General features: G+C 36.9%; 2 protein-coding genes across 2 annotated transcripts; both read right to left on the reverse strand.

Annotated features, from left to right (window-relative positions):
- Positions 1–2464: 2464 nt before the first annotated feature.
- Positions 2465–3403, reverse strand: LOC131906557 (taste receptor type 2 member 140-like). The gene has a single exon (XM_059257169.1). It carries the CDS (start codon positions 3401–3403, stop codon positions 2465–2467), a length of 939 nt encoding a protein of 312 aa, XP_059113152.1.
- A 5276-nt stretch (positions 3404–8679) lies between these two features.
- Positions 8680–9944, reverse strand: LOC131906171 (taste receptor type 2 member 140-like). Its single transcript, XM_059256960.1, has one exon. The coding sequence runs from the start codon at positions 9942–9944 to the stop codon at positions 9006–9008; it is 939 nt and encodes a 312-aa protein (XP_059112943.1). The 3' UTR covers positions 8680–9005.
- Positions 9945–16636: the final 6692 nt, after the last annotated feature.

A 16636-nucleotide genomic window follows, 5' to 3' on the forward strand; every position in this document is an offset into this window, starting at 1 on the left:
TGAGTTCTTGACCTAAAAAATGAGAAGGCAAGCAGAGCACCAGCATTTATCTCTGCTTCCTGAATTCAGGACACAGTCCTGTGATCATTCCTTCCCTGCCATGATAAGGCGTACCCTCAAGCTGTCAAAAAAAAAATCCTGACTTCTTCCCTAAGTTGTCCTTTCCAGGTATTTTGTCACAGAAACAAGAAAACATGAGCAACACAGCTACTGATGTATCAAACAGAAGCAATCCCTGTGCTTCCTGTGCAAATTAGTTATCAAGTATCATAGAAACGAGAAGGCTTAAATTAAGCATGAAGACTTCCCATTCTTTTCTGTGTTATCCCACCAGAGTTCAAGTGTGACTGTGAGCAGCTTCTTCCCCTGAATACCTCACCTGAATTTTGGTAAGAGAGCCTCCCTCTGTAGAGATTATTGCTCAAATTAACTTCAAGGAATGTTGGTTTCCATACGTAAGAAACAGCGTCCTACCATTATGAGTGGACAAAAGACCTACAAATTAATAACATAACATCTTCCTTTGGTGGATTCTTATTTCTCAATTCCCATTTGAAAGCATCTGTTTCTCATAAAATTATCTCTAAAAAACCTACAGAAAATACACTCAATTTTTTTTAATTTACATGTTTAAAAAGCTTTATTGAAGATAAAATCTAGGCAAAACATAAACCCAGCAGTCTGAAGAGATTTATTTGTGAAAATAAGCATTGAATAAGAAATCTTACATTTTGTAAACATTCTCAGTGGTCTCTTACTAAGAGTTAAGCAGCACTGAGCGTAGGACATGTGACCGACCACTCAGTCATGCTAAGCTCTCTAAGCTTCCCATCTTTGACTCAGTTTATTTTAAATAATTCATTTATTTGATTAAGTTTGTGTGTGTTTTACCTACTTTCTATACTAATAATATGTACATTTCTATACTAATAACATGTACAACAAAATTTGTGTTAATTAAATGTTAGTGACTTCTACATTAGTCTAAATTTTCATGCCTATGCTAAAATGATTTTTTGTCACCTTAGAAAAATTCAGGTACATGATTACATAAAATAAAATACTACCACCAAATTCTTACTGTGGCATTTAACCTAGACACTATCATAGGCACATTTGGCATTTATGAGCATAAAAACAAAAATGTATTATACTACATACAGAAGAACTAAATAAAAAATTCAATGCATCCCCATTGACAAACATGTTTCAAGAATTCTTGATTCCCAAGTTAAATAATATACATAGGAAACTTGGGATAAACTGAAAATATATTTACTTTTTAACTGTAGTGTGTGTGTGTGTGTGTGTGTGTGTGTGTGTGTGTGTGTGTGTGTAGCTTGCAACTCTCCCACTACATGTGTATAAAGATGACAGGAAAATTTTGGAATCAATCCCATCCCCAGAACCACCTAAAAGTGGAAGAAACTGGATCAAAAGGTAAAAGAAATCACTCACTGGCTCAGAATTTCTGAAGTTTTCTAAACTGATCTTACAAATGAAAAAAATGGATTAAGTATATCTTATGTCCTAGTCTGTATTTTATACTTTATGACATTTTTAGAGAAAACAAAATAATTTTTATATTGACACAACTACAGGTTTCCCTTTTCAGTGTCTCACTTGAATGCATGCAGATACATATCTCACGTGTTATTCATTGATCATTTTAAAGTCTTTAAAAGATTAATGATGATAAAAAGTGATGCCAGTTCTTATATTTAAGTGGTTCACATTCTCATCTTTGTATAATAATAAACATGCTTGTATCTTGTCTGCAGAGCTGTAATGTGATTGAGTGGTGCTTAATCTACATATAATCTTCTAAATCCATAGTTACATATACCTGAATAATTTAGAAATTACAAACATACATAAAAGGCTTATTTATTTTTTATCCCACACCCATTGCAAACTCTGTTTCCTTTGGGCACTGGTGACTAACACATGTGGGGACTACAGCCTGCAGGTTTTCTTTCTCTCCTCACAGCTCTCATAAGACTTCAGTTCACTCCATTTCCTGGGACGAGTCCCTTAGTAACACCCTAGAAGAGGGGCAGGCCAAATGAGTAGCCACTGTTGCATCATATCCTAATATTCTTAGGGAAGTCCTTTTTCCAGGAATGTTATTCCTACTTACCTAAAAATACAGGAAAGCACAATGTCTCTGTCTAGTTAGTTAGATGGTGTCAGCTAATCTCAGGTCCACAGAGGCATGGTACAATACTTTTCCCATTCCCTACTTGCTTAGAAGAGGGAAAAAAATCTCTGTTCTTCTGACAGAGATGGTACCCACATTTTGACCTTGCTTGTGCTGTCTCCCATATTAATAGAAACCTTTACACTGTCTGCATCTCTAACAGACCCCTTTCCTGAAAGAGGACCTCCACCCTGGTCATCCCTAACAAATGAAAACTATGAACTGATTTTTCTCTGGAATACGGAAGTTGATCCCCAATATGCTTTAGGGAATAGAGCATTTTGTATCTTTGAGCCTGTACCTCATCCACCGAAGCATGGAAAGCAAGGATTGACTCAGCTTCCTGTTCTCTAGAATCAGGACACATGAATGCGCTGAGGGAAAAGCAATTCCCATTGCCTGTAAAAACAAAACTAAGAGACTTTTCTGCTTGAATTCAACAAGCCAACACAGTGAAAGAAGAGACAGAAAGAAAACCGTATACAGTAACAGGAAGGCGACCACAGTTTGCAAGGCCTTTACGTGGGCTGTGGTGCTGACATCTCTGGAGCCTTCCGCATTGTGCCGCAAGTTCTTCAGATGTCTCAACAGGGAGAAGATGAGCAGGAGAAACATTGTCGAGGACACAGTGAATGGTATGAGTGTGAACATAGTGTTGACAAGTAAAACAAGTCTAGAAAATTGAGCAGACTTACTTGAGATAGCACTGTAGGACATATTTGCTTCGTGTCCATCAATCCAGACATCAATATATCTGCTTATGACTAAAATGTTTAAAAACAAAATGAGCAAAGACACCAGCAATGTCACTGATACCACTTTTTTTACTCTCCACTTCAGATAAAGAAAAATACAGTTTGAAAAATTGGTTATCTTGAGAAAATAAAAGATACTGAGGCATGTAGAAAGCCAGATGCTGAGATGATTGGTCACTGTCCAGAAAATTTTGATAATTCTCATCATTTTTCCAGTTATCATTAAAGCTGTGTAGATGTATGAAACCAATAAACTTGCAATTAATGACCAGAGCAGAGTTATTCTGGAGATGGCCAGAGCAGTGAGAATCTGATCCACTGAAGAGATCTTTCTTCTCTTGACCAAGTCCATGATGTTCACCAGTGCCATGAATCCATTTCCTAAACTTCCTATTATGAATTCCACACTTAAAATAAATGTTAATGTGACATGTAGGATATGACTCATTGTCACTAGAAAGATTCTTTAGTTCCTTGTACACTGATGAAAATATGTTAATCAGTCTTCTAAAATGCTATGGAATTCTGGAACTCTCATAGCATTGACTGTCATGAATACGTATAGACAGAGCCAAATATAGATTCACCAATGGTTTGGTCCATAGTTTTTTGCACAAAATTTTTCAATTTCCAAGGCAGCAATGTTAGACTTTATCCAGATATTATGTGCCTTACAGAGGGCACCCTGAAGTCTTTTTTGTTGATGTGGAAGAAACACTGAATTCTCATGTGCTGTCATCAAAATAAAGATATGCTTACATGTGTTGTTTTTACTAGTTTTTCTTTATACATATTTTAGTCTGGATATTTGATTTCTAGACAAGCAACATTAGGGAATTATAACTCAGAGCCAGCAACAAAATCTAGACTGACATATAAAAGAAAAACAACATTAAACACATCAAAATGATGTTTGTACAGGGAACTGTTCATGCTTCAGAAAGTTCTTACAGAAAGCTATCAGAGTTGCCTAAAAGTTTCATAGATATCAATGTTCCTCAGATATTCTCTTCTAGGAATAATATTCATCTTACTTTTTGCAGGGTCATGCATGCACACACTGCTACCCATTAGTAGAGAAACACAAATGCCACTGACTCATCATTTTAATAAAACTTTTTAACATTAGTGTTTTTGTGCATCTAACTCATGCTTATACTGATATAGTTATCAAGATGTTGTATAAAATAGTTTTCAAGTAAAAAAATAGTTTTCAAGTAAAATTGATGTAATAAGAATATAAATATTCTCTAAAGTTGTAGTTCTTTCATCTCTGTATATTAGCAAATTTGAAGATTGTCCCATCATGGTATCAAGCAAAGAATTTAAATGAATTTATATGCACACCAAGGATCTTTCCCATTCTCTGTATCTCCCTTTGTTAGTACATATGCCACCTTTTAGCACCTAGGACCTTCAGATACAACCATCTCTCTTCACTTTGCACCAATAGCTGTTCCATTACCAACATCACACACAATAAGGATGATGTACGACCTAGACAAGCAGGAAATGAAGCATGGCATTAAAATTCCTAAGGAGCTAAGTGCAGTCAAAGAACCATGAATGAAAGCCAATAGAACTAACAAAGAGAGAAAAATAGATGTCAAAGACCGCAATAAAATTGGTGTGGTGGTGCACACTGGTACCTTAGTCTAGCAGTGGAGAGATGGATGCAGGAGGATGACTAATCCAAAACAAGCTTGAGAGGTAAATAAGACACTGTTTAAAATAAAACCATTAGAGATTACAGGCAAAACATGAAGTATTCCAGTGTAGAGATTGGAACACAGCCTCAGCCCCCTGCAGCAAAGGCCCAACAATTACATGTCAGCTATACTGGGAAGATAAAGTACATCAGCATGTGAAAAGTTTTAGAAGTTGCTAAGAATAGAAGCATGAGCATACATACCATCACTGCAGAGACAGAAATGTCCTCCTGACATGGCTCCTTCCAAACAACAAAAAAGAGAAAGGAAACAAAGAGAAATGCAAAACACTCCACTCCAGTGGTGGGCAGTGTGGAATGTGTGCTACTACTGGAACTGCGAGGTCTTTTTAAAAGTGACAAAACTTGTGTCCACCAGGAGAGAGCAACACATATCACCCTGACAAGCACTCCTGAGCTCTTCCTCTGCATCTTCTGCTCTGCACAAGATGGCACCAAGAACAGTTCCCACATATTTCATGATAAATCATTTCCTCAGAAAGGAGGAAGAATATATACTTGGGGGAACAGAGGGTATAAGGGGGAGTTGAGAACAATTGGAGAGAGGTAAATATGATCAAAATATCTTGTATTAAACTTTGAAAAAACTACCAAATAAATTTAAAGACTCCTAGTGACTTGTTACTATATCTATAGATCATATTTCAACCCCCATCAGCGAAGCTTCTCCTTGCAGTAAATGACAATGAATACAGAGACCTTCACCTTCCAGTACATATAGGACAAAAGACTGTGGTGTTCTCAACTTTAAACTGAACATTCATAACACACTCTTCATCTCAAGCCTCAGGGATTTTCATGGAAGAGAACAAGGAAAGATTGTAAGAGATAGAAATAGTAAGTAAAAGCAAGGAAACTGGATTTTTGTTTTGTGTTGTTTTTTGATAAAACGGCATTCGCACAGGTAAACTCGGCAATTGTAACAACATGTACAAAACCTGAAAAAGCTCAAGCCAGACAAAATCCCAACACTGAGGGAGGAAGGTGGACACAAAATCCTACCTCTAGCTGAGAAGCTACAGGCATTGATAGCTGCTGGGAGGAGAGTCAATAGTTTTCTTTAATTGTATGACCCCTGGTGGGTCAACCACACACTGGGACAGGCCCCACCTCAAGACAAGTTTAGCAACAGAAAGTGGACTCTGTGTGTAGGTGAAGAGAAATGAAGAGGACTCAACGTTTGGGTGTGAAAATAGAGGAGCATGGAGGGAATGGTTATGGGAGCAGTTGAGGTAGTGAGCTCACATGTTCATTGCGCATATATTGCACGAAATCTTCAAAGAATTAATACAAACATTCGTAAAATAAAAGACTCAAAGAAAAGACAAAGCCAAAATCCCCTGTACATCAACAGAACAAATTCTTCTCTCATATTTTTAGGTAGAGAAATGCAGGACTAGAGAACTTAGTTATCTTGAACAAACAAAACAAGCTGAGGCTATTGGTACACCAGGTGCTACAAGGATCAATTCCAACACAGGCTATAAGGACACCCTTCTACACTTGTCCATTATTTGAACCCAGATTAACTACAGTTGAATACAGTGTGTTAACTTTCCCTAAGGAGACAATTTTGGAGACAGCCCAAAAAGTAAGAATTCTATCACCAGGAAGATCTTTTTCTTCCAGTAATACCTGAACCATTTTCAAATGCTATAAAGACATTGGCAGATTTTCCAAAACCAAATTTTCTCACTAACTGGATGGAAAATATGCTCAGGAATAACCTTGAGTGAGGAAAAATATAAACTTATAGCAGGGTCCTTGCTGTTGTTCCCTTTGGGGTTGGGGGCCAAGTAGGCGCAGAGTCAAACCACACAGACTCAGGCAGAATGTTGAAACAACTTGCTCAGTTTATTCAGGAAGAGGCAAGCCTTATATACCCTCCATCCCACCCTGGGGGGAGGTCTGATGAATATGCATCAGCTGGTGTGACATGGCTGTCTCTCATTGGTCCAGGTCATCTCCAGATTATGTTTCAGCTGTTGTTGCTAAGACCATCAGGCAGACCCAGGCTGTCTCTCAGAAAGTATCTTTTTTACTTGTTTGGGCCGTCTGGCCCTCAAACCCGTTAGGGATGAGTCATCCCACATAAACTAAGCCTATATTACTGTCTATAATTGACAATATCCTGACAAAAAGTCCTAACAATACCTGGTTTCTGGGTGAGCAGTGAAGTCCTATTGCCTTTTTAATTTTTTTCATTTGCCTTTGAGATTTTAGTATATTTACATCATTTCTCTTTCCCTTTACATCCCTCTGAACTCTTCAATATACTTCTCTTTGCTCCCTTTCAAATGCATGACCTTTTTTCCCATAATTTTGTTACACACACACACACACACACACACACACACACACACTACATATAAAACCCTTCAGTCTGAATAATGTTCTATTGACTTTTACATTCGGTGGACAATGTTAAGGAGAAAAGTAACATTAACTAAGACAAACCCCAAGTTTCATAGAAAAAGCTATCATCCTAAAACAACTGTAACCATGCACTGTACACCTTCACCACAAGCCCTGGTCTTCAACTGCTGGTGCTGAAATTAAAGCTGAATTCTCATTTACTAATATGCAAATAAGGGTATATTCTCTTTCACTGTTTTGCAAACATTTCCCCTTGTCTAGCCTCTATGAAATTTGAGCTTACAAAGTATGGATGTCAGGCAGCAAAGCTTTAAAAGTTTTCAAGTTACAAAGTTTAAAAGAAAAAAAAGAAAGAATCAATGGTGAATGCAGATGTGTGAGCTTCAATCCTCAGGAAATATCATGAATGGCCCTTCAACATTCAGAGTTTATTTCAGCCGATAAATTGGATACACATAGAAGAGTTTTTTCTTTATAAGGGGTCTTGTTGTCTATGGGACCTCCTTGGAAAATTCCTCTTCTCTACAATTATCTGCTGGTAATTATGTCTTATAGCTTCATTATATACAGCTAAGAAGCATACACACACACACACACACACACACACACACACACACACACCAATCCAAGGCTGACAACAAAACACCATTCAAGCAAACATAGCTGTGATCACTGTCTAGGTGTGGCAGTAATCTAGTGTGTTGGTGAAATGAAAGCTACTAACAGGCCTCTTGCTGGAAGTGTTCTGTATAAAGTTATTTGAAGCAGTGCTTAAAAAAAAAAAAAAAAGCCTGCTGAATGCTGTATTCTGTGCTCCACCAGTACCTTGGCAGCATAGTAGAGGGTAAGTTGTCAGGCTTCTATCTTGATACTAAAAATGTTTAGTATCAAGTTTCTCTGAGATTTGTTCTTGTAGTAAAAATTCTGCTGTGTACTTCTATTTTTATTGCCTTGTGGATTGTATTGTGTTTGAAATGTTACCATCATGTAATTTGTATTTAACCTTTTATTGATATTTACTCTGTCTATTTACTTATTTTCACCAAGAAATCTATACTTTGACCCTTAGCTATTTTTATTTTATCCTGAACTTCATCTTTAACTGTTAGTATTTCACATTCATAGGTTATATCTCTAAGAATTCATTCAACTGCAGAATTTTTACAAATCAGAGTCATTTCTCTCAGCACTGAATATATATCCATATTTTCTTTTGTTATTGTTTTCTGTGCAACAGAATAACAGACAACTACTCATCGCACAATTTTCCTGTTTTCCCATTCAGTCATTTAATATCTTTTCAATAAATGAATTCATTCACACAATATTCAAAAATAGGCTGAAAATTTCAGATATCAATGAGTCATATGTAAGTACTATGACATCCTCCTTCAAGTAGCAACCTAATGCACATGTCCACCTTTTATAAAATGTTTGGCCCTATCTAATTGTCTCTGAAAGACATACAGATCACATACTCAACATTTTCCAATGAATAAATAAATAATGTTAGAAAAGAAAAATATTGACAAAGCAAACTGAGTAATCTGAAGGGTTTATTTCTAACGATACACAGGATCCTTACTACAGATTTAACAGCACTTAACACAGGCCACATGAATACATACACACATGTATTTTACATATTAACATAAATCATTTAAAAATGTTAAAGAGATTAATTTTATACAGGAAATTATACTTTACTAATATTATGTTTTCATATATTTATTTAGTTCATATTCATATCTATCCTTGTAGAACAATCTAGAGAATTCCATATTTTCTGCCAGGGCTGTAATAGTTTGGATAGTACCTAATCTACACAAAATTTTGCTAAATTTACAATGCTACAAGTGAAGTATAGAAGGTACAGATTTATACAAAAATAATTTCTTAGAAACTGATGTTCCTCTGAAAGACAAAAGATGATCCACTATAAGTTTTAGGAAGCTGAGGGCTCTGCACCATTGAGCCTGCACCTCAGCCACCACACCATGGAAAGAAATGCCTGTCTAAGCTTGGCATTTCCCAGAATCAAGACATATGAGTGGCCTGAATGGAAAGCAACTTCAGTAGTCCAGAAGAGCAGAGCAACTGAATTTTTCTGTTGAAATTCCATGTTAAAAACCTGCATGAGAAGTGACAGGAAAAAAACGGTATACAGTAACAGGAAGGTGACCACCATTTGCAGGGCTTTTATGTGGGCTGTGGTGCTGACATCTCTGGAGCCTTCGGCGTTGCGCTGCATGTTCTTCAGATGTCTCCACAGGGAGAAGATGAGCGGGAAAAACATGGTCAGGCTCACAGTGAAGGGGATGAGTGTGAACATAGTGTTGGTGAGTAAAACAAGCCTAGAAACTTGAGTATAGTTACTTGAGAAAGCACTGTAGAACATATTTGCTTGAATTCCATCAATTAAGACATCAATACGTGTGTTTATGACTAGAATGTTTAAAAACAAGAGGAGCAGAGATGCCAATAGTGTCACTGAAACCACTTTTTTTACTCTGCACTTTAGGTGAAGAAAAATAGAGTTTGAAAAATTGGATATCTTGAGAAAATAAAAGATGCTGAGACACGTAGCAAGCCAGATGCTGAAATGATTGGTTACCGCCCAGGAAATATTAATTTGTCTCACACGTCTTCTAGTTAATATTTTATCTGAATACCATTCAGACACAAATAAACTTTCAATTAGTGAAAGGAGCAAACCAATTCTGGAAATTGCCAGAGCAGTGAAGATCTGATCTATGAAAGATATCTTTCTCCTCTTTACCCACTCCATAATGTTCACTAGTACTATGAATGCATTGCCTAAATATCCCATTATAAATTCCACATTTAAAGTTGTTAATAATATGTACCGTATGAAACCATTCATCTTTCCAAGATGTTCCAAATTCCACTAGAGTGCTAAGTATTTGTTAATGCAGTCTTCTGATGTATGTCTAGCTGATTCTTGAGAATTCATAACATACTAATTTAATGAACTCTTATGTACAATGTCAAGTAAATATCAAGATTTACTGAGCTGGTTTATAGTTTTCTTCACAAAAATTTTACACTTTGCAAGAGAGCCCAGCTGAGCTTCAACCAAATGCTGCCTACCTTACACGCAATGGTCTGGAGTCCTCATAGTTGATGCTGAAAAAAACAGAATTCTCATGTGCTGTCATCAAAATAAATATATGTATTTGCATTGTTTTGACTGTTTATATATTAAATTGAAACCATTTAATTTCTGACAAGCAAAATTATAAAATTCTAGCTCACATAAAAGGCACCAGTATATCAGCTTTTATGTAACATAAGAATTTCACCAAATATTTCCAAATGATGCCAGTATAGGCACCTATATGCATTTTCCAAAGTTCTTCCTATACGCAAACAATTATCTAATAATCTTGTGTTGTTAGTTATTCTTCAAATACTTGGGACTGAGAAGACTCATAATTTTACTTTTTATAAAATCATATATATATACACATGCATATACTAATACATACTAGTTCATAAATATGCATTTATTTATACCATAATCTCTTTTATTTATGACTTCAATAATTCAGGTTTATCATTACTTATAATTTATTATGCATTTCGCTTAAGATTAGCAACATGATAGTTGTTAGGAGATGTTATAAAATTGCTTTCATTTGTAATTGATTCAGTGGTCGTGTAAATATTCTAAAGAGTTGGTACTATCTTATTCATACATGTAAACAAATTTAGAAAAATTCCTGTACTGTTACAGAGCAGACAATGAGCTTACATAGATTCATTTGCACAACAAGAATCCTCTCCATTGTCGAGGTTTCCTGCCTTTGTTAATGCATCTGACTCCTTCACCAGGATGGGCGCTAGACACCACTCATTTCCCTCCAATTTGCACCAAAATCTGCTCCTGTAATGTCATAGGCATTGAGGCATATAAAGAACAATACACAGCCTGGGCAAGCCAGAGAATGGAGCAATGGGCCATAACGTCGTTCACCAGCTGAAGGGTAGTCAGAGAAGCAGTAACACAGAAAGGAAGTATCAAAATAAGGCAGCAGAAAAACATTCATCAAAAACTTTAGTGAACTTTGCATAGTGGCGCACACCGGTGTACGTGGCCCAGCACTGAAGGAAACTGAGCTAGTTGGTGAGACCCTGTATCAACATAACACCAAGAAAAATGTTCAGATTGAAAGAAAAGCCACGAGTGAAAGATGACTTACAACTGGAACTTAGAGCAATACTGAACAAAGAAGGTAACACAAAATATCTTGAATAAATGCCCTACACTTATGGGGGAAACATACTGGGAAGATAAATTCAAACAGCATATGAAAAGTTTTTGGCAAAATTTCTAAGAACAGAAACATTAACATACCTGAACACAGAAAAGAAAGGTCCTCATGGGATGGCTCTTTCCCTATTTTAAAACAGACAGAAGACGAGGACAAATGCAAAACACATTGGAGGAGGGGCTGTGTGGAGCATGTGCTAGTACAAGAGCTTCAAGGCCTTTAGAAAAAGTAACAGAACTTGTATGGTGAGAAGGAGTAATGCCACCGGAGGACCTTCCCTGAGCTCCTCTTCTCCACCTTCCACTCTGGATAGGAAACGTGGAGGTTCCACTTGAATAGCCACAGCTGCTGCACTCGGTTGTCTGAGTTGCTTTGTTCAAATTCAAAACTTCAACTATATTGAAAGTGGCAAGATTTCTGTGCAAGTCCCTGACAAAGCTGTAGGAAAAGAAGAGCTCAAACTCCTTCACAAGAGGAGTTATCCACATCCAAGAAACAAAGTAGCAAAAGCAGCTACAGAGGAAGCCTAGGCTCCCACCCCCAACACAGGGCACTCAGCAAAGGCATCATAAGTCATGTATTTATAAATTCTGTCACTGTTTGAGTGGCACAGTCCATTGAATATTTTGGACATGAATCTGTGTGAGCCCTCAAATATCTTGTTTTCTGTTTTCTAAACTGTATCATCAAGGATATCCTTCCATTTTTGAACTATAATGGAACACTGTGAGCATGAGATCTGATTTTACAAATGATCATCAAGGGGCTATAATGGTGGCAGGGGAAATATCCACTGAATTACAGATTTTGTTACTTGGCTTCCATGAGCTTATGATATGCACACCTGAAAACAGTTTAGAAATGTTAGGGGGGGAAATGTACAAAAGTAACAATTGAGAAAGGATGCTTGTAGCCACTTACATAGCCATTCAATAATCTATCTTTTTATCTTATCCTATCTATATCCTCCCCTTTTTCTTTTTAGAGTAGATTCAATAATCTACCTTTTTATTCTATCATTTCTATATCTTTTTTAAAGAGTATATTCAATAATCTATCTCTTATCTATATCCTCTTTTTTCTTTTTCGTTTTTTTTTTTGATGGGGGGGGGGTGAAAGCTGAAAGATCAGAGAAGCAGAACAGCCAGCCACTAACTTACCTCTACAAAATCCTCAGCCTCAAGAGACAGGTCCCTGTTTCCTCATACCTTATATACTTTTCTGTGTCCTGCCATATTACTTCCTGGGATTAAAGGTGTGTGTCACCACTGCCTGGTTCTGTTTCTCTCATGTAGCTCAGTATGGCCTTGAACTCACAGAGATCCAGACGGATCTCTGCCTCCCAAGTGATAGGATTAAAGGTGTGTGTCACCACTGCCTGACCTCTATGTCTAATTTAGTGGCTGGCCCTGTCCTCTGATCCCCAGGTAAGCTTTATTGGGGTACACAATATATCACTACTGAAGGTAGGCCTTCAGTATAGCTCAGTTGAAGAATACTTGTCAGTCATGTATGAGACCCTGGGTTTAATTCAACCGCCATAAAAATACAAAAAAAATAAGGAAAGGAATCTGCTTACTAGCTAGATTTTATAATGTTAAATGGCATTTTGCATATAAAATAAATAATAAGAAAATAGAATGATAGTAACATCTCTCACAGTTCAAAAATATATTAGATTTTATTAAAATCTTTTACATCATTTTCAAAAACTACCATATTATCACAAATGCCATCTACTTTGGTATTCCAACATGCTGCAGTTCATAATTCTGACAATTTAATAATCTACTAATGTTTCACTTAAAATTGTACAATAGCCATTCTATTGCTCTGAGAAATGTTTCTGTCTGTATAAGCTTGCAACCTAAAAATAAAAACAGAATCAAAAAATTTATTCTACATGCAGATTTCATAATGTGTTTTATTTGTTGTCATCTTAACAGCCTCCACATAATTCACTCATTCATTCATCCATTTATTAATTCTGTAAAATATTTTGACAACTATTTTGTTTTGATTTTTAGGTGCTAAGAGTAATCAGCAAACAACTGACATGACTTCCCCTCCCAAGATGCTTTTTATGTATTTGAGGAGATAAATGGTGAACATGAATAATTCTGTTTCTGAGATCATCTGCCTTTATTTTTACATAATAATGATAAGATTTCATAGCACTCCTATTCAAAGAGACAGGAGCTCATAGTTTTTAGCCCCTTCATGTGGACTATGATGCTTGGATCTTGTCATCCTTTGTGTGGAGTCACATCTTCCTGGGCTTCTTGCACAGGAAGTAGTTAACCCCAGAGCACAGAGCAGGGATGCAGTGCAGAGTGTGAAGTGTTTACAGTGAGGACAGTTGTGGGGAAATCTGTGGGGGGACCAGTCTTGACCTTTCAAAGAGTTCTTAGGTGGAGGAGAGAGGAATGAGGAAATATCAGATAGAAAGATATACCTAGAAGAAAGACAGAGGCACGGGATAGCTTCAGGAGTGCCCTGGGTCAATATCCAGCTCTCTTTGTTTATCCAAAAGGGCTTTTAAACAATGCTAAGAAGAGAGGCGAAAGACTTTCCCTTTGCAAGATCAAAGCACAATGTACAGCCAAGTGTAGTCCAAACACCTGGCAACCACACCTGTGACCAAATCATCCCATTATGCAGCCCTGCTGGGTAAAGCAAGCTCAGATTCTCTGACCCTGAGTAAGGCCTCACTAGAGAACTTCTGTGGACCCCCACAATAGTCACATGTGAAAAGCTGTTATGCCCTTCATTTTGGTCTTTCAAGTCATACTGCTCTCATACTCACTCACCAGAGCAGTCTTTTCTATGTTCACAACCATAAAAATAAAATCAAAACTAGCAAAATTTGTGTATGGCTGATGTATGTGTGTGGTCTATACATACTTGTGTGTGATTATGTACATGCCCCACAAAGCAAAGACTGGAAGAGGATATCAGGTGTCTTCATCTATCATTCTGTTCTATTTCCTTGAGCTAAGATCTCTCACTGAGCCCGGAGAAGAACTGGTGGCCAGCAAGCTTCAGTAATCCTCCCTTCTCCACTTCCCATCCACTCAGCACTGGTATTACAGACACACATGATCGTGCCTTGCTTTTTATCAGTTCTGTGGATTTGAACTTAGATCCCCATGGTTGTGCAGATGCTCTTATCAGCTAAGTCATCTTCCCTGCCTCCCTTTAATATATCTACTTTATATATGCCCCTGGATTGTTGATGCATAGTGAAGTTATTCTTTATAATTCCATGACCAATGTCAAGCAAACAGCACCACAGTGTGTTAGTAGGTGAACTCAATTTTGTCTTTCTACAAACAGTACATCCGCATAACTGCTCAAATGAACTCTTGTTCATGTATTCTATGTTCCTCCTATAAACCAATGGACATCACAGTTGACTTTGGATTGAAGCTGCATTCTTATTTGCTATCATGAAAGTAGGTACATACTCTGTTTCAACATTTGTAATCACTTTTGTTTAATTTCCCCATTATTTGTGTTAAACAATTTTAGTTTTCTGTTAATAAAATGCTAGCTTCAATACATAGATTATTCAGTTTTCTTGGGCACCCAGGAAAACTAATACTCCTTCAAGAGCTAGTTACTATGTGTACATGAGTACACACATTTAAACAAAGTTACACATAGTAACTAGCTCTTGAAGGAGTATTAGTTATACACAGGTGCACACGTCTCATAGGAAAATTATTGTTCTATCACCTCAAATGTGTGTCTGTAGCTAGAGTTTTCCTGCCTGGCCCACAGTCAGGACAAATCTCTATCACCTGCCAGTCCCACAGCCTCAGACCCGACCAAGTAAACACAGAGACTTATATTGGTTACAAACTGTATGGCCATGGCAGGCTTCTTGCTAGCTGTTCTTACAGCTTAAATTAATCCATTTCCATTAATCTATACCTTGCCACATGGCTCGTGGCTTACCAGCATCTTCACATGCTGTTTCTCATCTTGGCAGCTGGCAGTGTCTCTCTGACTCAGCCTTCCACTTCCCAGCTTTATTCTCCTCCTTGTCCCACCTACACTTCCTGCCTAGCCAATTCAGTTTTAAAATAATTAATTTTTTAAAATAATCTGCAATTCACAGCATCAAGATTTAAACTTTTCCTGTGGTTTCAACACTGTAGAAACACAGTAGCTAAACTTGCTTATACAAATGAACCAAGAAATAGAATAAAGTATCTAGTGACACGTTCACTTATGCACTCCACACAATTTCAAGGAAAACACCAAACATATTAAATTGAAAACAAAATTTTATTCAATAAATCACACTGGAAAAACTAAATCACAATAAGGAAAAATGAACTTCAACTCAAATTCCAGACAAAACAAAATGTTAATTTGAGTTGGTCACAAACCTACATACAAAAGAGTAATAATTCTAGACAAGTGAGAAAATATCCTTATATAACTTTATAACAACTTTCTAATAGGCAAAGATTGCTAACCCAAACTTGTGGCAATCCTCCTGCCTCTGCCTCCCAAGCGCTGTGGTTACAGGTGTGTACTACTGTGCCTGGCTTGTATAATAATAATATATTTATGTTCTTCTCACTTTAGCATCTTGACCAGCATTATGTTGATGTAATTTATCCACATTGCTACATGCACAGGTGCTTCCTTCCTTTGCAATTCTCTCCAGGCCTGTTCTCTCCAAGACTGTTATCATGAAGATATGTTGGATTTTGTCAAGGACCTTTTCTGTATCTATTGGGAGGATTTTATGGTTGTCTTTATGTCCACTGATATGATTTATTACATTATTGACATATATATATATATATATATATATATATATATATATATATCCATGCATCTCCAGAATATACCCAACTTGGTTGTGGTAGATGGTCTTTTTGATATATGAAACCTTGTTGTAAGTATTATAGCATCTATATTCATCGTGGATAATTTTCTTTTTTTGATATATCTTTATCTGGTTTTGTATTAGAATACTGGCTTTGTAGAGAAAGTTTGAAAGTGTTACTGTGTTTATTTTTCTCTCTTTTTCTTAACAATTTAAGAAGTATTGGTTATAAGATATAGTGAGAACAGCAATAGTTACAGAGAGTAAGTAGATGGAGGGAGGGAAGAGCCAGGAGATGGGCATGTGGGCTTTGAAATGCATAGCAATTACTGTGAGTAGGGACTGGGGATTCTAGAGGCTAAGGACCCTGATATGCTGATAGGGCCCACAAGTATGTGTTAACAAGAGAGCCATATGTCCTATTGGCCAGAAGTA

This window comes from Peromyscus eremicus, chromosome 3, assembly GCF_949786415.1.
Source record: "Peromyscus eremicus chromosome 3, PerEre_H2_v1, whole genome shotgun sequence".
Lineage (NCBI taxonomy): Eukaryota > Metazoa > Chordata > Mammalia > Rodentia > Cricetidae > Peromyscus > Peromyscus eremicus.

Excerpts from the sequence above, each read along its gene's own strand:
- LOC131906557 (XM_059257169.1), bottom strand. The coding sequence starts at position 3,403 with ATGAGTCATATCCTACATGTCACATTAACATTTATTTTAAGTGTGGAA.
- LOC131906171 (XM_059256960.1), bottom strand. The coding sequence starts at position 9,944 with ATGAATGGTTTCATACGGTACATATTATTAACAACTTTAAATGTGGAA.